This window comes from Anomaloglossus baeobatrachus, chromosome 4 (assembly GCF_048569485.1).
Source record: "Anomaloglossus baeobatrachus isolate aAnoBae1 chromosome 4, aAnoBae1.hap1, whole genome shotgun sequence".
Lineage (NCBI taxonomy): Eukaryota > Metazoa > Chordata > Amphibia > Anura > Aromobatidae > Anomaloglossus > Anomaloglossus baeobatrachus.
In genome coordinates, this window is record NC_134356.1 from 293112500 (window position 1) to 293139453 (window position 26954).

Here is a 26954-nt window from a genome sequence, read left to right on the forward strand (position 1 = left end):
CGATAATTGGCTCCTTGATCCACCGAGCCAGGGTTGATTTGGAAACCTGTGACCCTTTACGCTGGCCAGCGACAAGGACAAAGAGTACATCCGAGCGGCGCAGGGGCGCCGTACGAGAAATGTGGAGTCTGAGTGCTCTCACCAAATCTAACAAGTGCAAATCCTTTTCACATTGGTGAACTGGATGAGAATAAAAAGAAGGTAAGGAGATATCCTGATTGAGATTAAAGGAGGATACCACCTTAGGGAGAAAATCCGGAACCGGACGTAGAACCACCTTGTCCTGGTGAAACACCAGGAAAGGGGCTTTGCACGACAATGCTGCTAGCTCAGTCACTCTCCGAAGAGAAGTGACTGCTACTAGAAAAAACCACTTTCTGCGAAAGTTGTGAGAGGGAAATATCTCTCATTGGCTCGAATGGTGGTTTCTGAAGAACCATCAGAACCCTGTTTAGATCCCAGGGTTCTAACGGCCGCTTGTAAGGTGGAACGATGTGACAAACCCCCTGCAGGAACGTGCGTACCTGTGGAAGCCTGGCTAGGCGCTTCTGGAAAAACACAGAGAGCGCTGAGACTTGTCCCTTAAGGGAGCCGAGCGACAAACCCTTTTCCAGTCCAGATTGAAAGAAGGACAGAAAAGTGGGCAAGGCAAAAGGCCAGGGAGAAAAAACCCTGAGCAGAGCACCACGACAGGAAAATTTTCCACGTCCTGTGGTAGATCTTGGCGGACGTTGGTTTCCTAGCCTGTCTCATAGTGGCAAAGACGTCTTGAGATAACCCTGAAGACGCTAGGGTCCAGGACTCAATGGCCACACAGTCAGGTTGAGGGCCGCAGAATTCAGATGGAAAAAACGGCCCTCGAGATAGCAAGTCTGTTTGGTCTGGTAGTGTCCACGGTTGGCCGACCGTGAGATGCCACAGATCCGGGTACCACGACCTCCTCGGCCAGTCTGGAGCGACGAGGAAGGCGCGGCGGCAGTCGGTCCTGATCTTGCGTAACACTCTGGGCAACAGTGCCAGCGGAGGAAACACATAAGGGAGCTGAAACTGCGACCAATCCTGAACTAAGGCGTCTGCCGCCAGAGCTCTGGGATCTTGAGACCGTGCCATGAACATTGGTACCTTGTTGTTGTGCCGGGACGCCATGAGGTCGACGTCCGGCACCCCCCAGCAGCAACAGATCTCCTGAAACACGTCCGGGTGAAGGGACCATTCCCCTGCGTCCATGCCCTGGCAACTGAAATAATCTGCTTCCCAGTTTTCCACGCCTGGGATGTGAACTGCGGATATGGTGGATGCCGTGACTTCCACCCACATCAAAATCCGCCGGACTTCCTGGAAGGCTTGCCGGCTGCGTGTGTCGCCTTGGTGGTTGAAGTATGCCACCGCTGTGGAATTGTCCGACTGAATTCGGATCTGCTTGCCCTCCAGCCACTGCTGGAACGCTTTCTGGGCAAGATACACTGCCCGTATGTCCAGAACGTTGATCTGAAGCGAGGACTCTTGCTGGGTCCACGTACCCTGAGCCCTGTGGTGGAGAAAAACCGCTCCCCACCCTGACAGACTCGCGTCTGTCGTGACTACTTCCCAGGATGGGGGTAGGAAGGATATCCCCTTCGATAATGAAGTGGGAAGAAGCCACCACCGAAGGGAAGCTTTGGTCGCCTGAGAGAGGGAGACGGTCCTGTCGAGGGACGTCGGCTTCCTGTCCCATTTGCGTAGGATGTCCCATTGAAGGGGACGCAGGTGAAACTGCGCGAAAGGGACTGCCTCCATTGCTGCCACCATCTTCCCCAGGAAGTGCATGAGGCGCCTCAAGGGGTGTGACTGGCCTTGAAGGAGAGATTGTACCCCTTTCTGTAGTGACTACTGCTTGATCAGCGGAAGCTTCACTATCGCTGAGAGGGTATGAAACTCCATGCCAAGATATGTCAGCGATTGGGCCGGTGTCAGATTTGACTTTGGAAAATTGATGATCCACCCGACACCCTGGAGAGTCTCCAGGGAAGCGTCGAGGCTGCGTTGGCATGCCTCTTGAGAGGGTGCCTTGATCAGTATCCAAGTACGGGATACTCGAGTGACACTGAGAGTGGAGGACCGCTACTACAGTAGCCATAACCTTGGTAAAAACCCGTGGAGCTGTTGCCAGGCCGAACGGCCGTGCCACGAATTGCAGGTGTTCATTTCCTATGGCGAAGCGCAAGAAGCGCTGGTGCTCTGGAGCAATCGGTACGTGGAGATAAGCATCTTTGATGTCGATCGACGCAAGGAAATCTCCTTGGGACATTGAGGCGATGACGGAGCGGGGGGATTCCATCCTGAACCGTCTGGTTTTTACATGTTTGTTGAGCAGTTTCAGGTCCAGGACCGGGCGGAAAGACCCGTCCTCCTTTGGGACCACAAAAAAGTTGGAGTAAAAACCGTGGCTCAGTTGCTGAAGAGGAACCGGGATCACCACTCCTTCTGCCTTCAGAGTGCGCAGCGCCTGCAGAAGAGCCTCGGCTCGCTAGTGAGGCGGGGATGACCTGAAGAATCGAGTCGGGGGACGAGAGGTGAACTCTATCTTGTAACCGTGAGACAGAATGTCTCTCACCCAGCGGTCTTTTATTTGTGGCAGCCAGGTGTCGCAAAAGCGGGAAAGCCTGCCACCGACCGAGGATGCTACTAGAGGAGGTCGAAAGTCATGAGGAAGCCGCTTTGTAAGGCTACATGCGCACGCTGCTTCTTTTTCGTGTTCACAAACTGCAGCCAAAACTGCAGCCAAAACTGCAGCCAAAACTGCACCTTGTCAGAGAGAGCCTGGAAATGTCACAAAAAATGTAGGTGCTTTTTTGGTGCATTTTTGCTGCTTTTTTGGTGCGTTTTTGGCTGCAGTTTTGTCAACAATTGTTCATGTATTTTTCAGTTCAAACAAGCCCATAAAGCTTGTTGAATTGGAAAAAAAAAAAATTAGAAATAAATAAATAATTAAAAAAAACTGGCGTGCGGTCCCCCCCAATTTTAATGCCAGCCAGATGGGGAGCTCCACGTTATGGGGAGCCCCCCAGCCTAACAATATCAGTCAGCAGCCGCCCAGAATTGCCGCATACATTGTATGCGACAGTTCTGGGACTGTACCCGGCTCTTCCCGATTTGCCCTGGTGCGTTGGCAAATCGGGGTAATAAGGAGTTATTGGCAGCCCATAGAGGCCACTAAATCCTAGATTAATCATGTCAGGCGTCACCCCGAGATACCTTCCATGATTAATCTGTAAATTACAGTAAATAAACACACACACCCGAAAAATCCTTTATTAGAAATAAAAAACACAAACACATTCCCTCATTACCAATTTATTAACCCCGACAAAGCCCTCCATGTCCGGCGTAATCCAGCATGCTCCACCGTCGCTTCCAGCTCTGCTGCATGGAGGTGACCGGAGAAGCAGCAGACACCGCCTCTCCGGTCACCTCCATGCAGCTAATGAAGAGTGCCGCGCGATCAGCTGAGCTGTCACTGAGGTTACCCGCGGCCACCGCCGAATCCAGCGGTGGCCACGAGTAACCTCTGACAGCTCAGCTGATCGCGCTACAGCGTGGAGCCGGCGGCAGGAGCGTGGAGCCGGCCGGCGGCAGGAGCGTGGAGCCGGCCGGCGGCAGGAGCGTGGAGCCGGCCGGCGGCAGGAGCGTGGAGCCGGCCGGCGGCAGGAGCGTGGAGCCGGCCGGCGGCAGGAGCGTGGAGCCGGCCGGCGGCAGGAGCGTGGAGCCGGCCGGCGGCAGGAGCGTGGAGCCGGCCGGCGGCAGGAGCGTGGAGCCGGCCGGCGGCAGGAGCGTGGAGCCCGGGACTTTCAGCGGCGGCGGCGGTGGCGGTGAGAGGGGTCCATCATCTCCCCTGTGCGGGGACCGCGGTACTTCGGGGAACACGGGGAGGACGGGACTATCAGCGGCGGCAGCAGAGAGAGGGGGATGGACGTTGGCAGCTGAAAACATTGATTTTTCCCTCTCGCTGCCGCCGCTGCTGATTGTCCCGTCCTCCACATCATCTCCCCTGTGTGTGCACGCTGGGTACAGTGGTACTTCGGGGAACACGTGGAGGACGGGACTACCAGCGGCGGCGGCAGCAGCAAGAGGGGAAAAATCAATGTTTTCAGCTGCCAATGTCCATCCCCCTCTCGCTGCCGCTGCTGATAGTCCCGTCCTCCACATCATCTCCCCTGGGGACAGCGGTACTTCGGGGAACACGTGGAGGACGGGACGGGACCACTTGCCTGACCTCACTTCCTGACAAATCACCTGCGTTTTTGCTAGCAAAAATGCAGGTAAAAGGCAGGTAAAATGCACCACTTTTGATTAGCATGCATTTTTCCTGCGTTTTTGATGCCCTCATTGATTTCAATGGGTGACAAATGTTGACAAAAACGCAGGAAGAATGAACATGGTGCATTTTTTTTGTCACAAACTTTTGACAAAAAAAACGCTGACAAATAAACTGCAATGTGCGCATGACAAATCTGACTTCTCATAGACTTTGCTGGGAAGTCAGATGTCAGAAAGTTCTGCTGACAAAACTGCAGCCAAAAAAGCAGCAAAAAAGCAGGAAAAAAAGCAGCGTGCGCATGTAGCCTTAGGCTACATGCGCACGCTGCTTTTTTTCCTGCTTTTTTGCTGCTTTTTTGGCTGCAGTTTTGTCAGCAGAACTTTCTGACATCTGACTTCCCAGCAAAGTCTATGAGAAGTCAGATTTGTCATGCGCACACTGCAGTTTATTTGTCAGCGTTTTTTTTGTCAAAAGTTTGTGACAAAAAAAATGCACCATGTTCATTCTTCCTGCGTTTTTGTCAACATTTGTCACCCATTGAAATCAATGAGGGCATCAAAAACGCAGGAAAAATGCATGCTAATCAAAAGTGGTGCATTTTACCTGCCTTTTACCTGCGTTTTTGCTAGCAAAAACGCAGGTGATTTGTCAGGAAGTGAGGTCAGGCAAGTGGTCCCGTCCCGTCCTCCACGTGTTCCCCGAAGTACCGCTGTCCCCAGGGGAGATGATGTGGAGGACGGGGACTATCAGCAGCGGCAGCGAGAGGGGGGATGGACATTGGCAGCTGAAAACATTGATTTTTCCCTCTTGCTGCTGCCGCCGCCGCTGATAGTCCCGTCCTCCCCGTGTTCCCCGAAGTACCGCGGTCCCCGCACAGGGGAGATGATGGACCCCTCTCACCGCCACCGCCGCCGCCGCTGACAGTCCCGGGCTCCACGCTCCTGCCGCCGGCCGGCTCCACGCTCCTGCCGCCGGCCGGCTCCACGCTCCTGCCGCCGGCCGGCTCCACGCTCCTGCCGCCGGCCGGCTCCACGCTCCTGCCGCCGGCCGGCTCCACGCTCCTGCCGCCGGCCGGCTCCACGCTCCTGCCGCCGGCCGGCTCCACGCTCCTGCCGCCGGCTCCACGCTCCTGCCGCTGGCTCCACGCTCCTGCCGCCGGCTCCACGCTGTAGCGCGATCAGCTGAGCTGTCAGAGGTTACTCGCGGCCACCGCTGGATCCAGTGACAGCGGGTAACCTCGGTGACAGCTCAGCTGATCGCGCTATTGTCTTCATTAGCTGCATGGAGGTGACCGGAGCAGCGGTGTCTGCTGCTTCTCCGGTCACCTCCATGCAGCACTGCTGGATGCGACGCTGGAGCATGCTGGATTACGCCGCACAAGGAGGGCTTTGTCGGGGTTAATAAATTGGTAATGAGGGAATGTGTTTGTGTTTTTTATTTCTAATAAAGGATTTTTTCTGGTGTGTGTGTTTATTTACTGTAATTTACAGATTAATCATGGAAGGTGTCTCATAGACGCCTGACATGATTAATCTAGGACTTATTGGCAGCTATGGGCTGCCATTAACTCCTTATTACCCCGATTTACCAACGCACCAGGGCAAATCGGGAAGAGCCGGGTACAGTCCCAGAACTGTCGCATCTAATGTATGCGGCAATTCTGGGCGGCTGCTGACTGATATTGTTAGGCTGGGGGGCTCCCCATAACGTGGGGCTCCCCATCCTGAGAATACCAGCCTTCAGCCGTATGGCTTTATCTGGCTGGCATTAAAATTGGGGGGGACCGCACGCCGTTTTTTTTAATTATTTATTTATTTCTAATTTTTTTTTTTTCCAATTCAACAAGCTTTATGGGCTTGTTTGAACTGAAAAATACATGAAACAATTGTTGACAAAACTGCAGCCAAAAACGCACCAAAAAAGCAGCAAAAATGCACCAAAAAAGCACCTACATTTTTTGTGACATTTCCAGGCTCTCTCTGACAAGGTGCAGTTTTGGCTGCAGTTTTGGCTGCAGTTTTGGCTGCAGTTTGTGAACACGAAAAAGAAGCAGCGTGCGCATGTAGCCTTAGCGGCGCCTCCGGTGGCCTTTTAAGGACGTGACTTAGACCGCCATGCATCAGAGTTCCTTTGTACTTTCTGAGACCTTTTGGACGAGGAGAATTGGGACCTGCCCGCGCCCTGAAAGGGCCGAAACCTCGACTGCCCTCTCCTCCATTGGGGTATGTCCTGTTTGGACTGGGGTAAGGATGTATCCTTTCCCTTGGATTGTTTGATGATTTCATCCAGACGCTCGCCAAACAGCCTGTCGCCAGAAATTGGCAAACTGGTTAAGCGCTTTTTTGGAAGCAGAATCTGCCTTCCATTCCCGTAGCCACAAGGCCCTGCGGAGTACCACCGAATTGGCGGCCGCGACCGCCGTACGGCTCGCAGAGTCCAGGGCAGCAATAATAGCGTAAGACGCAATTGCCGAGGTCTGGGTGGTAATGGATGCCACTTGTGGCGCGGCCGTGCATGTGGCTGCTTCAATTTGTGCTTGACCTGCTGAGATAGCTTGTAGCGCCCATACAGCTGCGAATGCTGGGGCAAAAGAAGCTCCGATAGCTTCATAGATTGATTTCAACCAGAGCTCCATCTGCCTGTCAGTGGCATCCTTGAGCGAGGCCCCCTCGTCCACTGCAAGTATGGATCTAGCCGCCAGTCTGGAGATTGGAGGATCCACTTTGGGACACTGAGTCCAACCTTTAACCACGTCAGGGGGAAAAGGATAACGTGTATCCTTAAGGCGCTTAGAAAAAACGCTTATCTGGACAAGCATGATGATTCTGGACTGCCTCTCTGAAATCAGAGTGGTCTAGAAACATACTCGGTGTAAGAGAAGCTGACTCCTCCGCCGGAGGAGCTGAGGGAGAAATATCCAGCATTTGATCGATGGACGCAATAAGAACGTTCAGTATGGCGTCCCCGTCTGGAGTGTTAAGATTGAGAGCGCCCTCAGGATCAGAATCCTGATCCGCTGTCTCCGCATTATCAACCAGAGATTCCCCCCGCTGAGACCCTGAACAATATGATGTCGAGGGAAATTCTAAGCGAGCCCGCTTAGTCGGTCTGGGGCTGGGGTCCAAGTCAGAACCCTCAGCCTGGGATGTATGAGATACCCCGGGAGGACATTGTTGGTCCAACTGAGGGGGGCCAGGGAACAATGATTCAACAGAGTCCCTTTGCTGAGATACCGGCCTGGACTGCAAGGCTTCTAGTATCTTAGCCATAGTCTCAGAGAGTTTTGCAAACTCCGTCCCCGTCACCAGGACAGTGTCAACAGGTGGCTCCCCCTGGGCCCCTCTTAGCAGAGGCCCTGGCTGAAGAAGTGACACAGGGGCCGAACATTGCACACAATGAGGGTCAATGGAACCTGCCGGCAGCTGGGTCGTACCAGCGACGCAGGCAGCATAATAAGCCTGTGTTTTTGGCACCCCTGCCTTTTGTGGGCGCCATGCTATTGTTTTCCCTGAGTAACACACTAGGGTATATAGCCAGAATGAACTGTGCTCATACAGTGTAAAATATATACTAAAAACAAATAATGTATCAGTACACTACAGCACCATGAGGCTAGCACCACAGGTGCTGCTTACCAGCCGCCTAAAGCGGTTATGAGGCCACCAGAGACCGTGTCTGGGTCTCTCAGGGTTTGTCCCTCTCTGCAGCGTCGTAGGAGCTGACAGGAAATGGCTGCGGCGTCCTGACGAGAGGAGGGAGCCGTGGGCGTAGCCGAGGTGCTCACACTGTGCACAGTGAGGGGGGTGGAGTATGGAAATCATACTCCAGCCCTCAGTGCTGCTCTTCCGTGCAGCGTCGCGCCCTGAGGGCGGGAGAAAGGGAAACTAGGCCGCAAGCCAAGCCGGGGACTCGAGTATAAGCGTGGCCGCCGTAAAAGCGCGGCCAACGCCGAAGTCCCCGGCGAACTAGAAGTCCCAGCCGCGCCGCAGTTTCCCATGGCAGCGGCGGTTAGCGCGGTAGCCCCTACATATAAACACACTCAGCGACGCTGAGTGTGTAATGGCACAGTTTAACCCGGTCCCCCGGTGCACTAGCACACCCAGCAAAGGTGAGGTGTTGCCGTGCGCGGTCCCCACAGGGATACAGAGTACCTTCACGTAGCAGGGCCATGTCCCTGAACGGTACCCGGCTCCTATCCAGCAGGCTCCACAGGAGTTGTGGATGAAGCACGGTCTCAGTGCCTGGAGACCGATAGGATCCCACTTCACCCAGAGCCCTGAGGGGGATGGGGAAGGAAAGCAGCATGTGGGCTCCAGCCTCCGTACCCGCAATGGATACCTCAACCTTAACAACACCGCCGACAAGAGTGGGGTGAGAAGGGAGCATGCTGGGGGCCCTATATGGGCCCACTTTTCTTCCAACCGACACAGTCAGCAGCTGCTGCTGACTAATCTGTGGAGCTGTGCTGTGCGTGTCTGACCTCCTTCGCACAAAGCAAAAAACTGAGGAGCCCGTGGGAGCACGGGGGGTGTATAGGCAGAAGGGGAGGGGCTTAACACTTTTGAGTGTAATACTTTGTGCGGCCTCCGGAGGCATAGCCTATACACCCAATTGTCTGGGTCTCCCAATAGAGCGACAAAGAAAAGTCAATTGACACTACTTCCCTTCCGAGTCCTGCCGTGCGCCCAAACAGTGTTTTTTCGCCACATATGAGGTATCTGCGTGCTCAGAAGACATTGCCCAACAAATTTTGGGGGTTCATTTAATCCTGCTACCCTTGTGAAATGCAATATTTGAGGCTAAATTAACATTTTTGTTGCAAAAAAGTAAAATGTTCATTTTTTCCTTCCACATTGCTTTAGTTACTGTGAAGCACTTGAAGGGTTAATAACCTTCTTGAATGTGGTTTGGAGTAGCGTGAGGGGTGCAGTTTTTGGAATGGTGTCACTTTTGGGTGTTTTGTGTCATGTAGACCTTTCAAAATCGCTTCAAATGTGATCCCTAAAAAAAGTGGCTTTGTAAATTTTGTAAAAATGAGAAATTGCTCATAAACTTTGAACCCCTATAACTTCCTTAATTTTTTTTTTTTTCCCCAAAAATTGTTCTGATGTAAAAGTAGACATGTGGGAAATGTTATTTATTATTTGTGTCATATGTCTCATTAGTTTTAGAGCATAAAAATTAAAAGCTTGAAAATTACAAACTTTTCGCGAAATTTCCGTTTTTTCACAAAACCGCAAAAAATATCATCGGCCTACATTAACCACTAACATGAAGCCCAATATGTTAAGAAAAAACAATCTCAGAATTACCGGGATCCGTTAAAGCATTCCAGAGTTATAACCTCAAAGTGACACTGGTCAAAATTGCAAAAATAAGAATTATTCTTACCGTTAATTCGATTTCTAGGACCTTCCACGACAGCATAGGAGGTTGTCTCTCCACGCCCTAATTGGGACAGGAAGTTCAAGAGGTTTAAAAGGACCCTCCCACCTCCCATAGCCAGTGTCTTACAAAGAACCCATAGCAAATGAGAAGTACAACATATCCATGAATATATGAATATAAAAGGGGAGGGAATTACCTGCTGTCGTGGAAGGTCCTAGAAATCGAATTAACGGTAAGAATAATTCTTATTTCTCTAGTCCCTTCCACGACAGCATAGGAGGAATACCAAAGAATTGATACCTAGGGGGGGACCACAGCCTGCAGGACTGTCCTGCCAAAAGCCAATCCCTGCTGGAATCCGGATCCAGACAATAATGCTTCGTGAAAGTATGGAGGGAAGACCACGTAGCCGCCTTGCAGATCTGCTCAGGAGAAGCCCCTGCCCATGCAGCCCAGGAGACAGAGGTAGCCCCGGTGGAGTGCGCCATGAATCCGGTAGGCGGAGAGAGATGCTGAGCGAGGTAGGCGTCTCAAATTGCCCGCACAATCCAGTTGGCGACGGCACTCTTAGCCACCTTCCTGCCCCTATGTCGGCCAAAGGGCTGGATGAACAGGATATAATCAAGGCGCCAAGAAGCAGTAACCTCCAGGTAGTGCAACACTGTCCGACGAACAACCAAAGAATGAAACCCTTCCTCCTCACCCGGAGGATTCTGACAGAAGGAAGGCAGGATGAAGGACGGAGAACGGTGAAAAGCCGAAACCACCTTGGGAAGGAAGGAAGGGTCCAGCTGAAAACAATGCTGTCATCTCTGACGGTCCGGAAGGCTCCCGAATAGACAAAGCCTGAAGTTCCCCGACTCGACGAGAAGACGTAATAGCCACAAGAAAGGCAGTCTTGTGAGAAAGAGAACGAATGTTACAAGAGGACAGTGGCCCAAAGGGTGACCGAGAAAATCCGGTAAGGACCACATTGAGATCTCAGCAAGGCGTCAGGATCCTCCGCCGCGGACAGAGCCTACTAGCGGACACCCTGAAACGGTGGATCCAGCGACGATCTGCCAGAGCCGGGACAAGACTGTACGAAGCGCCGAGATCTGCACCCTCAGGGCGCATGGGCCGAAGGCCTAAGTCCAATCCACTCTGGATGACCTCGACAATCTGCGCAATGGTAGGCCGGAGCGGGTCAGGAGGCCGAGAACCACACCAGGAGGAAATCTCATCCAGACCTCAGGGGAAATACTACTAGCCACTGGTGTACGGTCCTTTTGTAGAGCAGCCACGACCTAGTCAGAAAGTCCTTGGGCCTTCAGTGCTCGGGCCTCAGAAGCCAGGCAGCCAACTGGAGCTCCTGGGGGACCGGATGGAATATCGGATCCTGAGACAGGAAACTGGGGTCTGAACCCAGGAGGACCGGTCCGTCGAGGCTGAGAGTCAGGATCAGGCAGTACCAACTCCGTCGCGGCCACAGAGGAGCGACCAGGATGGTCGTGGCTCCGTCGTCCCTGATCGTCCTCAGGCTTCGTGCGAGAAGAGGAGTAGGCGGGAGGCGTATCGAGGCAAAAAGGACCAATCGTGGCAGAAGGCGTTCACTCCCCCAACGCGTTGCCCCGAGGGTTCAGGGAGACAATGTTGCGACCTGGCGAGTTCCTGCTGAAGCAAAGAGGTCCACCTCTGGAGTACCCCACCTTGCCACCAGAGAGCAGAACACCGCTTGGGCCAGACTCCACTCCTCTGGGTGAACATCCTGACGACTCAGGAAGTCTGCTGGAAGGTGTAGGGACCCTTGTAGATGGACTGCAGAAAGGGACAGCAGGGACTGCCCTGCCCAGTGGAAGATCTGGGAGGACACAGACTTCAGGGCGCCGACCTAGTACTGCCCTGAGGGCGGAGATGTTCCACTGTGGAGCCATTGTCCCAGTAGACCTGGACATGAGTGTCCCGGATGGGATCCTGGGCAGCGAGGAGGGCTTCTCCGACCACCCAGAGTTCCCGGTAGTTGGAGGACTGGGTGCCGACCTAAGGGCTCCAGCCCCCCTGAACTGATAGTCGTCCACCATAGCCCCCCAGCCCCTCTGGCTGGCATCGGCTGCCAGTGTAACCAGGGGTGACCGGGTCCAGGCAACCCCAACCATCAGGTTGTAGGGACACACCAGAGAAGGGACGAGAAGACGGGTGCCGACAGGCGAAACGGAGTTCAGGGAGGAAGGGAGTCCGACCCAATGAACCAGGATATGATCCCATAGACAACAAGAGTGGGCCGGAGCCCACAAGACTGAGGGAATGCAGGACGTCATAAACCCAGGGCCGATATAGCGCCTCGAAGGGTCGGGCGCGCTTGTCTATGAACATAGAGAGTTTGGCCAGCAGCGTCAATCTGTGATCCTCTGGGGGAAGGATGCCTGTCAGGATGAGGCCAACTCTGCAACGGAGGAAGGTGACCACCTCAACCCTGATCCTTGAAAGAGCCTTGGAGCCGAGAAGAACCCGAAGGGAAGTATCTGTAAGTGGAAATGAAGCATGGCCCTCCGTGCAGAACCGCAATTTTGAGGAACTGCCGAGACAAGGATGGAAGGGCACATGGAACTAGGCGTCCCTCAGGGCAATCGAGGCCAACAGGTGGCGGAGAGACCGAGCAGGGGAACAACAGAGTTCCCAGACTCCATGCATGAAACGACGGCATCTGACCCGCTGGAATTAGACGCCTCAGATAGATGAAAAAAACCGGACGTCTCCAGATGGTGTGTCGCGGAGGCCGGGGGGGGGGGGGTTGGGGGAAGAGACCAATAGACCCTCTGAGAAGAGCTTGTAGGACCCCTGGCCAGGCGGAGAAGGCCCGCCACTGGGGAAGAAAGGCAGAGAGCCGTCTCCCCACCCGAGCCGACACACTGTTCGTCATGCTGAGGACTTCTTTGTGGATGGGAAGGGATGAGAAAAGTACTCCCCTCACCCAAAGGGTAGTTCCCACGGTCAGACTCACCTCACCCCTTGGGCTGGGAGGCCCGAGGTATCGAGGGACGAAATGACCCGTTGCCTGGAGGGTGTATCCGGTTGGCCTGACGATCAGTCGCCCTGTCCAGAATATCATCCAGGCAGGCCCAACCCTGAAACAGACGGGAGCAATCCGCAGTGTGGAAGGAGAGTCCCTACTCCAAGCCTTAGCCTAGAGCTCGTCTGTCCGAGTTAGACAAGACTGAGGTCCTGGCAGCCAGGCGGACCGACTACACAGAGGTACCTGTCAAACTAGTTGCCTTCCCAAGTAAGGGAAGGGATTCCAGTACTCAACCCTAGGAGCACCCCAGGAAATGAGCCTCCACTGGTCGAGCCTGCGAAGGAGGGACAGGGGGACCGAAGAGGAGGCAGTATGGGCCCGATGGGAGACGACGAAGCCTCCTAGGACTTCTTCCTGAGACTCCTGACCTAACGATCAGATTCCCAAGCTGGTAATCGTCCGCAAGGGGGAGTGCCGTTTGTAGAGCGACCTTGGCCACCTGCATGGGGAATCTCCCAAAGCAACCCAGAACTCTCCAGGGGAAACTGTGTCAGAGGACACTCCAGAAAGCTCCTCAAGGAAATCCCATTCTAGAGAGAAGATCCAGGACAGTAGCATGCCCAGTGGTTTTCAGGTCCGCGAATATTTCGCCCTGAACGGAGGGGAGGACCTACTCATCCTCCAACCCCATAGTGCACCCAACTGCTCCATTAAGATCCCCCAATCATCTCAGGGAAAAAGAAAAGACCGGTCAGGCCTCCCGGAGGAAAACCTTTATCGGGACCCACCGAGGCGGAATCAGCCTCAGGATCAGACGACTGGAGGTAACTGTTTTGTGGCAGAAGGGTCAGCAGCAGGGAGGGAGGCCAGCGAGGCCTGAAGCTCCTGTATCAACATGGACCGTAGCTTGGCACAAGGGACGGTGTCTATATACACGATGCCTGCCCTCTCCACTCAACGGAACAGAGACGCGTCATCAGACCAGGCAGCCAGCCCATATCCTGATACAGCAATATCCAGGAGTGTCCACTGAGATTCAACTCCCAGTAGCCCATGGAAGGGACAGACGTACACTGCTGGCAAAGTTTCCGTTGCACACTTGTCAGACTTGACACAAATACCAGCAGGCACATCCTCCTGGAAACCACTCACCAAGTCAGCCTGATACCAGGCATAAGGGACCGTCCCTCAGCCTCTTACTGAAGCAGGGGAAACGCTGGGCTCTGCAGAAGCAGAGGAAGACCTGACAGTGCACACAGAAGAAACCTTACCGTGGTTCTGATGCCTTCCGGGCAGCCTTCCTGTGGAAAGGCCTGCCCCCCCCCAGCGACTGTAATGTTCCCCGCCTCCTGCAGCAGGTCCCCGACAGGCCGTGTCAGCGGCGGCGTGTCCTCCACGCTGCCTCCGCAAACCGGAAGCGCTCAACCGGAAGTTCGCAAGACCGGAAGTCCCGCCCCCGGTAGCACTTCCGGATCGCTCCGGCAGCGTGCATGCAGGAAGCGGCCGGCGGCTCAGGGAGGACGCCGGCCGGGGAGCTCAACAGCCTGCATCACCCCAGAGGAGGTTCCGGAAGGCTGGAGCAGCGGTCCCCCACAGCGTGAGGGAACAGCAAGGGAGGAGCGGTGAAGGCCCGACCGATGCTGTCCGGCTTAAGGTAACAGGGGAAGAAAAAAAAAAAAAAAAAAAAAGAAAAAATATTATACTGTAGTTCGCCGGCCACCACAGCATAGGAGAAAATAAAAACCTCTCCATGCCCCATGGGGACAGGAAAGACACTGGCTATGGGAGGTGGGAGGGTCCTTTTAAACCTCTTGAACTTCCTGTCCCAATTAGGGCGTGGAGAGACAACCTCCTATGCTGTCGTGGAAGGGACTAGAGAAAATGGCCGGGTCTTTAGGGTCAAAATAGGCTTGAAGCTGAAGGGGTTATACACATCTCTGCAGTTCAATTGGAAAACATGAAATTAAATTAGCTGAAAATCTTTTTTGGCGAGGGGGTGGAATTAACCAAGCTTGTGAATTCAGATTTCAAAAGATTCCAGTTATTTCTAATGTAAATACATTTAGATCTCTCTAGTTTTCAGAATCTCAAGGAACATTATTGTATTGTTTCAATATTCAGTCAATGCTGCTTTCAATAAACAGGAGGATACCAAGGTAAAAATTACCTTTATGTTGTAAATGGGATGAATATTCTTCATGGTATCCAGAACTACTTTCCTGACCTACAATAAGATGCAAGTGTATTAATGAAGATAACCAGAGGCAAAAAGGAACAGATTCTAAGAGGAAACTAAAAGATTCATGTACGCATGACTATAAAGAAAATACCCTCTATGTACCACAGTGCATAGCACATTGCAGAAGGAGGTAACAATCAATCCATCAGTGACCTTGTGTGGCAGCGGAGTCTCTAAATCTTAGCTCTCCCTTCCTGAACATTTTACCAAGACTCATTGAAAACCTGCTGAATGTTAAACCAAAATATGGGCCAAAATCAGCTTAGAAGGTTGAGTCAGGAAAAGACTAGCCACGGTTAGAAACCCTGACGTCACACAACTTTGACAGATTCATGGTTAATTTATTCTATATATTCCGCTAGAGTACTGCAATACACAGTGGCGGCATACATCAAACTGTAAATGGGAACCCTACTATTGCAAATATTGCATTTAAGTAAAAACATTGGCCTGAAACGGTCTACATCTTGTCTTAGTATTATAAAAAAAAATAAATAAATAAATCCTGAAACTATAGTTTTCACTCAGCAGTAATTACCTTATCATAGAAAGTATTAAGCTATGTGCCCACGGGGAAAATGTCCTGCAGATATGGCTTCGGCACTGCATCCTCAATGCAGAACAAGTGCTGCAGTGATTGGGGCGTTCATACTTACCTCCATCACGCAGCACTTCACTTTCCAGCCGTGTCTATATGCAAACTGCAGGAGAAGGTGGGCGGGCCTGAACTAGCTCCGGCTGTCACATGACCAGAGCTCGTGCAGGCCCCGCCCACCTCCTGGCTCCACCATACTCTTCTGCACCGGAGGAAGTGACTCCGGTGTCTTCTATCAAGGCAGGTAAGTATGGGATCATGTGGAAAAATCCGCAGGAATAATTGACATGCTGCAGATTTTTACGCAGGGAAATACACATTATTTCCGCTGAAAAAATAAACGCAGCATGGGCACAGCAGTTCCAAGATGCCATAGAAATGGCTGGGGACTCTGTACTGCAGATTTTTGAAAAATCCGCAGAATTTTTGAAAAAAAAAAAATTTCGCGAATTTTCTGCAGCGTGGGCACATAGCCTTAACACTAGAACTACTGGCGTGACACCTATATAGAAATACATGGTGCAAAGTAGTCAAAATGACTACCTCAGTAGTTCTAGTGTTAAGGTACCGTCACACATAATGAGATCGCTAGCGAGATCGCTGCTGAGTCACGGTTTCTGTGACGCAGTAGTGATCCCGTTAGCGTTCTTGTTATGTGTGACATCTACCAGCGATCAGGTCCCTGCTGTGAGATCGCTAGTCATTGCAGAATGGTCCAGGCAATTTTCGTCAAAGGCAATGTCCTGCTGGGCAGGACACATCGCTGTGTTTGACACTGTGTGACAGGGTCACAGTGACTGCTGAGATCGTTATACAGGTCGCTACTGCAACCTGTATCGTTCCTGCATCATTGGTAAGGTCTGACTGTGTGACATCTCACCAGTGACCTCCCAGCGATCCCTATCAGGTCGCATAGTTTTCGGAATCGCTGGTAAGTCGTTGTGTGTGACTGGGCCTTTACAGTGCCTAATAACACCATTCATAAAGCAATAAAATTATGTTCACCTCCTTAAGGCCATTAAAAGGCCCCAGAGCAGAGACTGTGTTCCCCTGGACCATTATATAACAGTTTGTAAGTAGCTCCAGAGCCTGAGGGATAGAAAACAAATATATATTAAGCTGTGTAGTGGCACAATTTCAATACAGAATTTTCTTCTACATGTATACAATTAAAATTGCCTTTAGGGTTGATCCCTTTGGTCCCAGAAGCCGTTGTCTCCTCTAATGAATCTTTCCCCGGTTGGAACCAATGTTCCAATTTTAATTATGTCACAAGCCATGTCATCTTGGAGGATTCTCACAGCCTGAGGGGGGAAAAAAAAAAAATAAAAAATTACATCTTAGGCTGAAATTCAAATGGGCGAATTTAACAGAACATATGCAGACCAAAATGCTCAGATTGACGGCGAGCCTCCGACTCAAACATGTAGCCACATTTATACATATGATCATGTAAGTTCAAGTTGGCAGAGCGAGTGTCAGTCCGGGCACTGCAAACCTGGCCTTACTATTCTTGTAAGGCTGGAAACACATCTATGCAAGTAAAATCGGTCGAGTTGGCTGAAAAAAAACTCGGCTGATTTTAGTTCACGTTAGGTCAGTGTGCAGTGCAACTGCACTGCGATCCTGAGATTATTCTCCTGATTGCAGTGCGTGTGCAATGCGTGTGTGATCCTTTTTTTTTTCTCAGCAGCTGTCATCTGCTATTCAGCTCTGCTACATGGAGCCATGTAGCAGAGCTGAATGGCAGATGACAGCAGACACAGAGTTGCACGATGAACTTCACCCGACTTCATTGTCCATGCCACGGCTCTGTCTGTGTCGCGTCCTGATTAGCGGTCACCCATGAAGGACTCACCAGTGACCGCTAATCCCCTGAGTGACTGAATTGAGCAGCGCGATTAGCGCTGCTGTCACTCAGGTTACCCGCAGCCAGCTGGATGCTCCCCCCCCGTGACCGCAACTCACCTGTGACTTCATCACTGTCACTCGGGTGACTTGCTGTCACTGTTGTAGGATCCAGCGGTGGCCACGAGTTACCTGACTGACATCAGCTAATCGCGCTTCTCACCTCAGTTGCTGCGTGAGGAGACAGGAGCGGCGGTGTTCTTCTGCAGTTCCTGTCACCTTCATGTAGCCAGAGCTGGAAGCGACACTGGACCTCCGTGGATTACGCCGGACATGGATGGGTTTTTTGGGTACTTAATAAAGTGGTGAACGAGGGTCTTTGTTATTGCTTATTATTTCAAATAAAGGATTTTCGTCGTGTGTGTTTATTAACTTTAATTTACAGGTTAATCATTGGGGGCGTCTCAGACGCCTGGATTTAGTGGCAGCTATGGGCTGCCATTAACTCCTTATTACCCCAATTGCCAACGCACCAGGGCAAATTGGGAAGAGCCGGGTACAGTCCCAGAACACTCGCATCTAATAGAAGCGGCCATTCTGGGACCGCACGCCGTTTTTTTTAATTTATTTATTTTACTGCACAGCATAGACACGCCCACCGGCTGCTGTGATTGGTTGCAGTGAGACAGCTGTCACTCAGCGTGGGGAGTGTCTGACTGCAACCAATCATAGGTGCCGGTGGGGCGGGTAAAGCAGGGAATACGAGATTGAATAATGAGCGGCCGGCTTTTTCAAAGAGAAGCTGCCGGAGCTGTGTGAACGCCGTGCAGCGCCGCGCTGGTGATCGGCGAGTATGAGAGAGGGAGGAGAGGGATAGACCGACATGGACAGAGAGAGAGGGACAGAGATAGTGACTGACCGACAGAGAGAGAATAGAGACCGAGAGGGAGAGACCGACTGACAGAGAATAGTGATTGACAGACATTGTGACACTTTACTCGTTTCCAGTGTTTTAGGAAACATGCGAGAAATGTATTTAGAAAATCAGATGTCCCTATGATGGTGTGATGCCGGGTCCAGTGACATCCGATATTTTACATGCTCCCCTAGACTTGCATTGGAGAGACTCGCAGTAGAAACTCGCAAAAGAAGGGAATTTTGTTACTTACCGTAAATTCCATTTCTTCTAGCTCTAATTGGGAGACCCAGACAATTGGGTGTATAGGCTATGCCTCCGGAGGCCGCACAAAGTATTACACTTAAAAGTGTTAAGCCCCTCCCCTTCTGCCTATACACCCCCCGTGCTCCCACGGGCTCCTCAGTTTTGGTGCAAAAGCAAGAAGGAGGAAAAGATTATAAACTGGTGTAAAGTAGATTCAATCCGAAGGAATATCGGAGAACTGAAACCAAACAACATGAACAACATGTGTACACAAAAAAACAGGGGCGGGTGCTGGGTCTCCCAATTAGAGCTAGAAGAAAAGGAATTTACGGTAAGTAAACAAAATTCCTTCTTCTTTGTCGCTCTATTGGGAGACCCAGACAATTGGGATGTCCAAAAGCAATCCCTGGGTGGGTAAAATAATACCTCGTAAGAGAGCCGTAAAACGGCCTCTTCCTACAGGTGGGCAACCGCCGCCTGAAGGACTCGTCTACCTAGGCTGGCATCCGCCGAAGCATAGGTATGCACCTGATAGTGTTTCGTGAAAGTGTGCAGGGCTCGACCAGGTAGCCGCCTGACACACCTGCTGACTCGTAGCCTGGTGCCTCAAAGCCCAGGACGCGCCCCCGGCTCTGGTAGAATGGGCCTAGAGCCCTGAGGGAACCGGCAGCCCGGTAAGCTTCGAGAATTGGTTCCTTGATCCACCGGGCCAGGGTTGATTTGGAAGCCTGTGACCCTTTACGCTGGCCAGCGACAAGGACAAAGAGTGCATCCGAGCGGCGCAGGGGCGCCGTACGAGAAATGTAGAGCCTGAGTGCTCTCACCAGATCTAACCAGTGCAATCCTTTTCACATTGGTGAACTGGATGATGACAAAAAGAGGGTAAGGAGATATCCTGATTGAGATGAAAGGGGGGTACCACCCTTGGGAGAAATTCCAGAACCGGACGCAGAACCACCTTGTCCTGGTGAACACCAGGAAAGGGCTTTGCACGACAACATTGCTAGCTCAGACACTCTCCGAAGTGAAGTGACTGCTACTAGGAAAACCACTTTCTGCGAAAGGCGTGAGAAAGAAATATCCCTTATTGGATCGAATGGTGTTTCTGAAGAACCATCAGCACCCCGTTCAGATCCCAGGGTTCTAACGGCCGCTTGTAAGGATGAACGATGTGACAACCCCTGCAGGAACGTGCATACCTGTGGATGTCTGGCTAGGCGCTACTGGAAAAAACAAAGAGCGCTGAGACTTGTCCCTTAAGGGAGCCGAGCGACAAACCCTTTTCCAGTCCAGATTGAAGGAAGGACAGAAAAATGGGCAAGGCAAAAGGCCAGGGAGAAAAACCCCGAGAAGAGCACCACGACAGGAAATTTTTCCACGGTCCTGTGGTAGATCTTGGCGGACGTTGGTTTCCTAACCTGTCTCATAGTGGCAATGACCTCTTGAGATAATCCTGAAGACGCTAGATCTAGGGACTCAATGGCCACAGTGTCAGGTTGAGGGCCGCAGAATTCAAATGGAAAAACGGCCCTTGAGACAGCAAGTCTGGACGGACTGGTAGTGCCCACGTTTGGCCTACCGTGAGATGCCACAGATCCGGGTACCACGACCTCCTCGGCCAGTCTGGAGTGACGAGGATGGCGCGGCGGCAGTCGGCCCTGATCGTGCGTAACACTCTGGGCAACAGTGCCAGCGGAGGAAACACATAAGGGAGTTGAAACTGCGACCAATTCCGAACTAAGGCGTCTGCCGCCATAGCTCTGTGATCGTGAGAGCGTGCCATGAATGCCATGACCTTGTTGTTGTGCCGGGGACGCCATTAGGTCGACGTCCGGCCTCCCTCAGCGGCAACAGATCTCCTGAAACACGCCCGGGTGAAGAGACCATTCCCCTGCGTCCATGCCCTGGCGACTGAGAAAGTCTGCTTCCAGTTTTCGACGCCCGGGATGTGAACTGCGGAGATGCTGGAGGCCGTGGCTTCCACCCACATCAAAATCCGCCGGACTTTCCTGGAAGGCTGCCGACTGCGTGTTCCGCCTTGGTGGTTGATGTAAGCCACCACTGTGGAGTTGTCCGACTGAATTCGGATCTGCTTGCCTTCAGCCACTGCTGGTACACTTTTTAGGGCAAGATACACTGCCCTGATCTTCAGAACATTGATCTGAAGCGAGGACTCTTGCTGAGTCCACGTACCCTGAGCCCTGTGGTGGAGAAAGACTGCTCCCCACCCTGACAGACTCGCGTCCGTCGTGACCACCTCCCAGGATGGGGGTAGGAAGGATTTCCCATGCGATAATGAAGTGGGAAGAAAGCCACCCCCTAAGGGAAGCTTTGGTTGCCTGAGAGAGGGAGACGTTCCTGTCGAGGGACGTCGGTTTCCTGTCCTATTTGCGTAGGATGTCCCAATGAAGAGGACGCAGGTGAAACTGCGCGAAAGGAACTGCCTCCATTGCTGCCACCATCTTCCCCAGGAAGTGCATGAGGCCCTTCAAGGGGTGTGCTTGACCTTGAAGGAGAGATTGCACCCCTTTCTGTAGTGAACGCTTGTTGATCAGCGGAAGCTTCACTATCGCCGATAGGGTATGAAACTCCATGCCAAGATATGTCAGCGATTGGGCTGGTGTCAGATTTGACTTTGGAAAATTGATGATCCACCCGAAACTCTGGAGAGCCCCCAGAGAAGCGTCGGGGCTGTGTTGGCATGCCTCTTGAGAGGGTGCCTTGATCAGCAGATCGTCCAAGTAAGGGATCACCGAGTGACCCTGAGAGTGGAGGACCGCAACTACTGTAGCCCTGACCTTGGTGAAAACCCGTGGGGCTGTAGCCAGGCCGAACTGCAGTGCCACGAACTGCAGGTGTTCGTCTCCTATGGTGAAGCGCAAGAAGCGTTGGTGCTCTGGAGCCACCGGTACGTGGAGAAAAGCATCTTTGATATCGATCGATGCAAGGAAATCTTCTGGGGACATTGAGTCGATGACGGAGCGGAGGGTTTCCATCCGGAACCGTCTGGTCTATACGTGTTAGTTGAGCAGTTACGGGTCCAGGACAGGACGGAAAGACCCGTCCTTCTTTGTAACCACAAACAGGTTGGAGAAAAACCCGTGACCCTGTTGCTGAAGAGGAACAGGGACCACCACTCCTTCTGCCCTCAGGGTGCCCAGCGCCTGCAGAAGAGCCTCGGCTCGCTCGGGAGGCGGGGATAACCTGAAGAATCGAGTCGGGGGACGAGAGGCGAACTCTAACTTGTAACCGTGAGACAGAATGTCTCTCGCCCAACGGTCTTTTACCCTTGGCAGCCAGGAGTCGCAAAGGCGGGAAAGCCTGCCACCAACCGAGGATGCGGATTGAGGAGACCGAAAGCCATCAAGAAGCCGCTTTGGTAGCGGCACCTCCGGTCTTTTTGACTTAGACCGCCATGAATCGGAGAGCCCTTGATCTATTCAGAGGCCTTTTGGACGAGGAGAATTGGGACCTGCCCGCGCCCCGAAAGAACCGAAACCTCGACTGCCCCATCCTCTGTTGGGGTATGTTCGGTTTGGGCTGGGGTAAAGATGTATCCTTTCCCTTGTATTGTTTGATGATTTCATCCAAACGTTCGCCAAACAGTCGGTCGCCAGAAATTGGCAAACTGGTTAAACGCTTTTTTGGAAGCAGAATCTGCCTTCCAGTTCCGTAGCCACAAGGCCCTGCAGAGTACCACCGAATTGGCGGAAGCAACCGCCATATGGCTCGCAGAGTCCAGGACAGCATTAATAGCGTAAGACGCAAATGCCGACGTCTGTGTGGCTGCGTCAATTTGCGCTTGACCTGCTGAGATAGCTTGTAGCACCCATACGGCTGCAAATGCTGGTGTAAAAGAAGCGCTGATAGCTTCATAGATGGATTTCAACCAGAGCTCCATCTGCCTGTGAGTGGCATCTTTGATTGATAGAGCTATAAGATCGTTCACTATGGCGTCCCCGTCAGGCGTATCAAGATTGAGAGCGGCCTCAGGATCAGAATCCTGATCAGCTGTCTCTGCTTCATCATCCAGGGATTCCCCCCGCTGAGACCCTGACCAATATGAAGATGTCGAGGGAATTTCCCAGCGAGCTCGCTTAGACGGTCAGGGGCTGGGGTCTGTATCAGAGACCTCACTCTGGGATCTATGAGACACCCCGGGGAGACCTCTGGTCCAACTGAGGTGGGCCAGGGAGCAATGATTCAACAGTGCCCCTGTGCTGAGATACCGGTCTGGATTGCTCAGTGGATCCTGCCGGCAGAGGGGTCGTACATGCGGCGCAGGCAGCATAGTAAGCCTGTGGTTTGGCGCCCCTGCCTTTTATGGGCGCCATGCTGTTGACTTCCCTGAGCAACACAATATATATACAGAATCAACTGTGCACCATACAGTGTAAAGCATATCTTATAAAAATATGATTTAAAATTACACTCCTGCACAAATGTGGCTAGCACCACAGATGCTGCATACCCCCCGCATAAAGCGGTTGTGAGGCCACCAGGGTCCCTGCCTGGGTCTGTCAGAATTTGTCCCCCTCTGCAGCATTCAAGGAGCTGACAGGAATGGCTGCCGGCTTCTGAGGAGAGGACAGTGAGGGGGGTGGAGTATGCAAAGCATGCTCCAGCCCTCAGTGCTGCTCATCCTGTGCAGCGTCCCGCCCTTCCCCTGCTTGTCAGGGCTGTGGGCGGGAGGAAGAAAGACTAGGCCGCAAAAGCCGGGGACTCGAGTAATAAACGCGGCCGCCGTAAAAGCGCGGCCGCGCGGAAGTCCCCGGCGCACTACAAGTCCCAGCCGCGCCTCAGTGTCAAAACATGGCGGCGGCGGTCAGCGCGGTAGTCTCCCTACATAAACACACTCAGCGATGCTGAGTGTGTAATGGCACGGCTGCCGGCGTCCTGAGAGAGGAGGAAGCCGTGGGCGTGACCCTTAGAAAGTGCGGGAACTGGTGCCTCACAGTGCAGTGAGGGGAGTGGAGTATGCAAAGCATGCTCCAGCCCTCACTGCAGCTCGTCTGTAAAGCGTCCCGCCCTTCCCCTGCCTGTCAGGGCTGTGGGCGGGAGGAGGAAACACTAGGCCGTACAAGCCGGGGACTCAAGTAATGAGCGCGGCTGCCATAAAAGCGCGGCCGCGCGGAAGTCCCCGGCGCACTACAAGTCACAGCCGCGCCTCAGTGTTAAAAACATGGCGGCGGCGGTAGTACGGTAGTCCCCCCTACATAAACACACTCAGCGACGCTGAGTGTGTAATGGCACATTAACCCGGTCAGCGCCGCGGTCCCCGGTGCACTAGCACACCCAGCAAAGCTGGAGTGTTGCTGTGCGCGGTTCCCCACAGGGACACAGAGTACCTTCAAGTAGCAGGGCCATGTCCCTGAACGATACCCGGCTCCTATCCAGCAGAGTCTTAGGAGCTGTGGATGGAGCACGGTCTCAGTGCCTGGAGACCGGTAAGATCCCACTTCACCTAGAGCCCTGAGGGGGATGGGGAAGGAAAACAGCATGTGGGCTCCAGCCTCCGTACCCGCAATGGATACCTCAACCTTAACAACACCGCCGACAAGAGTGGGGTGAGAAGGGAGCATGCTGGGGGCCCTATATGGGCCCACTTTTCTTCCATCCGACATGGTCAGCAGCTGCTGCTGACCTATCTATGGAGCTGTGCGTGCGTGTCTGACCTCCTTCGCACAAAGCAAAAAACTGAGGAGCCCGTGGGAGCACGGGGGGTGTATAGGCAGAAGGGGAGGGGCTTAACACTTTTAAGTGTAATACTTTGTGCGGCCTCCGGAGGCATAGCCTATACACCCAATTGTCTGGGTCTCCCAATAGAGCGACAAAGAAAAGCAGCATGCTGCGTTTTCTCAGTCCGATTTGGACTGAGGAAACAAAAAAAAAAAAATAAAATAAATAAATTTTCGCAAATGCGAGCTGAATCATTCACTAACATGTGTCCGATTCCAATGCGAGATTTTCTCGCATTGCTCTACTGCGAGAAACTCGCAAGTGAGAAGCAGCCCTAATAGACAAAAAACCAGATGGGAATAAATGCATCAATTGTGTCCGCTGTTGCGCCCTTTTGCAAACCAATGCAAAGAGAAACGGTAACAATCTGTTGTGAATGTGTTGATAGGACCGAGGAATGGCACAATGTAGAGTTCTAAGAAAACATGCTCCAGAGCTGCAATATGTGAGGAGCACAATACTTAATTCTCATAGACTTGTCTTGAGTTGTGATCTCCGGCGCCCTCTATGACAGGCTGGAGTAGTTGCCAGCAGGTCACAAATCACAGAAGACAATCTGAAGTGATGCTGGAAAAAGATGAAAGGTGACAGCAGGTGTGTAAAAGACACGGGGGGGGGGGGGGGGGGGGGGGGGGGCAAATTAGATTTAAAGCTCAACTCCAACGCAGTACCATTTTAAAAAAAAAAAAACAACACACTGGAGAGTGGTGTTTTAAAGGGGTATTCCAGTGTAGTAGGTACTACTACTCTATTAACCCTTTCACGACCGGCCAATTTTTCACTTTCCGTTTTTTTTTTCGCCATTCTTCTTCCGAGAGATGTAACTTATTTTTTTGGTCAATATGGTCATGTGAGGGCTCGTTTTTTTTGCGGAACGAGCTGTACTTTTAAACGAAACCATGAGTTTTACCATATAGTGTACTGGAATACGGCAAAAAAATCCAAGTGTGGAAAAATTGCAAAAAAAAAAAAAAAAAATGCAATAGAACTATTGTTTTTGAGATATAGTAAACACTGAATAAAATGTTAAAACTGATGTGTTGGTGTGATGCCTGAGGTAGTTGTGCGTTCATAGACACCAAACATGTATAGGTTTAACTTATATAAGGAAAGGATAAGTTTTTCCAAAAAAAAAAAAAAAAGAAGTGGCGCACATTTTACGCTGTGTTCCATGACCCATAGCGTTCTCAATTTTCAGGATCTATGGCTCAGTGACTGCGTCTCAGACTGACAGTTTAACGGTACCATTTTTGTGCAGATGCTACATTTTGATCACCGGTTATTGCATTGCAAAATTTGTGGCAACCGAAAATAAAAACAAAAAAAAAAAACCCCACACCTTAATTTTAGCATTTGGAATTTTTTTTTGCAGCTACACCAGTTACCAATCAGATTAATTGATTTTATATTTTGATAGATCAGGCATTTCTGAATGCAGCGATACTAATGTGTATATTTTTTTAACCCTTTAATTTTTAATGGCGCGTAATGGGGGCGATTTGAACTTAGTTTTTTTATTATTTAAAAAAAATTTTTTTTTTAACTTTTTTTTATTTTACCAAGTCCCCTAGAGGACTATAAGATTCAGCAGTCTGATCGCTCTTCCATATCTGCTTATCACAGCTACACAGCTGGGTGAAATAGTCAGAGAGTCATGTGAGCTACAGGAATCATCACATGACAACCACCAGAAGAAGTCACATGATCACGTCACGCGACTTCCGGCGGTATGTAAACATTTACCGAGATCACTATTAAAATGGCGCTGTCACTTAACAGCGCAATTTAAGGGGTTAAACAGCACAGGCGGATAACCATTCCGCTTGTGCTTGGCAGGCACACATCTCAGCTGTATAAAATCAGTTAAGATGTGAGGCGATCTCCTGCTGTTGCCGCAATTTTACCGCCCGCGGTTGTGAAGGGGTTAATAATAATTATAAATAATAATAGCAATAGCAAATACCTATGGTTATGTCAACGAGCAACTAACTACCTGTCACTATATGAGTGCACATAACCATGGATACCCAAGCTGCAATGCCCTGCACCTGAGGTAAGACATGGCTATATCAGGAGGACTAGACTACATTTCTAATTGGAGGTAATTGGTAATATTATTATACATACAGTGGGTACGGAAAATATTCAGACTCCTTTAACTTTCACTTTTTGTTGCATTTCAGCCATTTGGTAAATTCAAAAAAGTTCATTTTTTTCTCATTATTGTACACTCGGCACCCCATCTTGACAGAAAAAAAATAAACAAATGTAGACATTTTTTGCAAATTTATTAAACAAGAAAAACAAATATCACATGGTCATAAGTATGCAGACCCCTTGCTCAGTATTGAGTAGAAGCATCCTTTTGAGCTAGTACAACCATGTGTCGTCTTGGGAATGATGCAACGAGTTTTTCACACCTGGATTTGGGGATCCTCTGCCATTCTTCCTTGTAGATCCTCTCTAGTTCTGTCAGGTTGGATGGTGAACGTTACAGGACAGTCATTTTCAGGTCTCTCCAGAGATGCCCAGTTGGGTTTAGGTCAGGGCTCTGGCTGGGCCAGTCAAGAATAGTCACAGTTGTTCTGAAGCCACTCCTTTGTTATTTTAGCTGTGTGCTTAGGGTTATTGCCAAGTGAACCTTCAGCCAAGTCTGAGGTCTAAAGCACTCTAGAAAAGGTTTTCTTCCAGGAT

The 26954-nt window shown here is 51.5% G+C and overlaps 1 protein-coding gene across 1 annotated transcript in view; it reads right to left on the reverse strand.

Annotated features, from left to right (window-relative positions):
* The window catches only part of KRR1 (KRR1 small subunit processome component), a 61747-nt gene that overhangs the window by 17351 nt on the left and 17442 nt on the right, over positions 1-26954 (reverse strand). Inside the window, 4 exon segments of the mRNA XM_075342478.1 lie at positions 14845-14901; positions 16517-16600; positions 16691-16734; positions 16737-16815. Of these exon segments, the coding sequence (XP_075198593.1) occupies positions 14845-14901; positions 16517-16600; positions 16691-16734; positions 16737-16815 (264 nt within the window).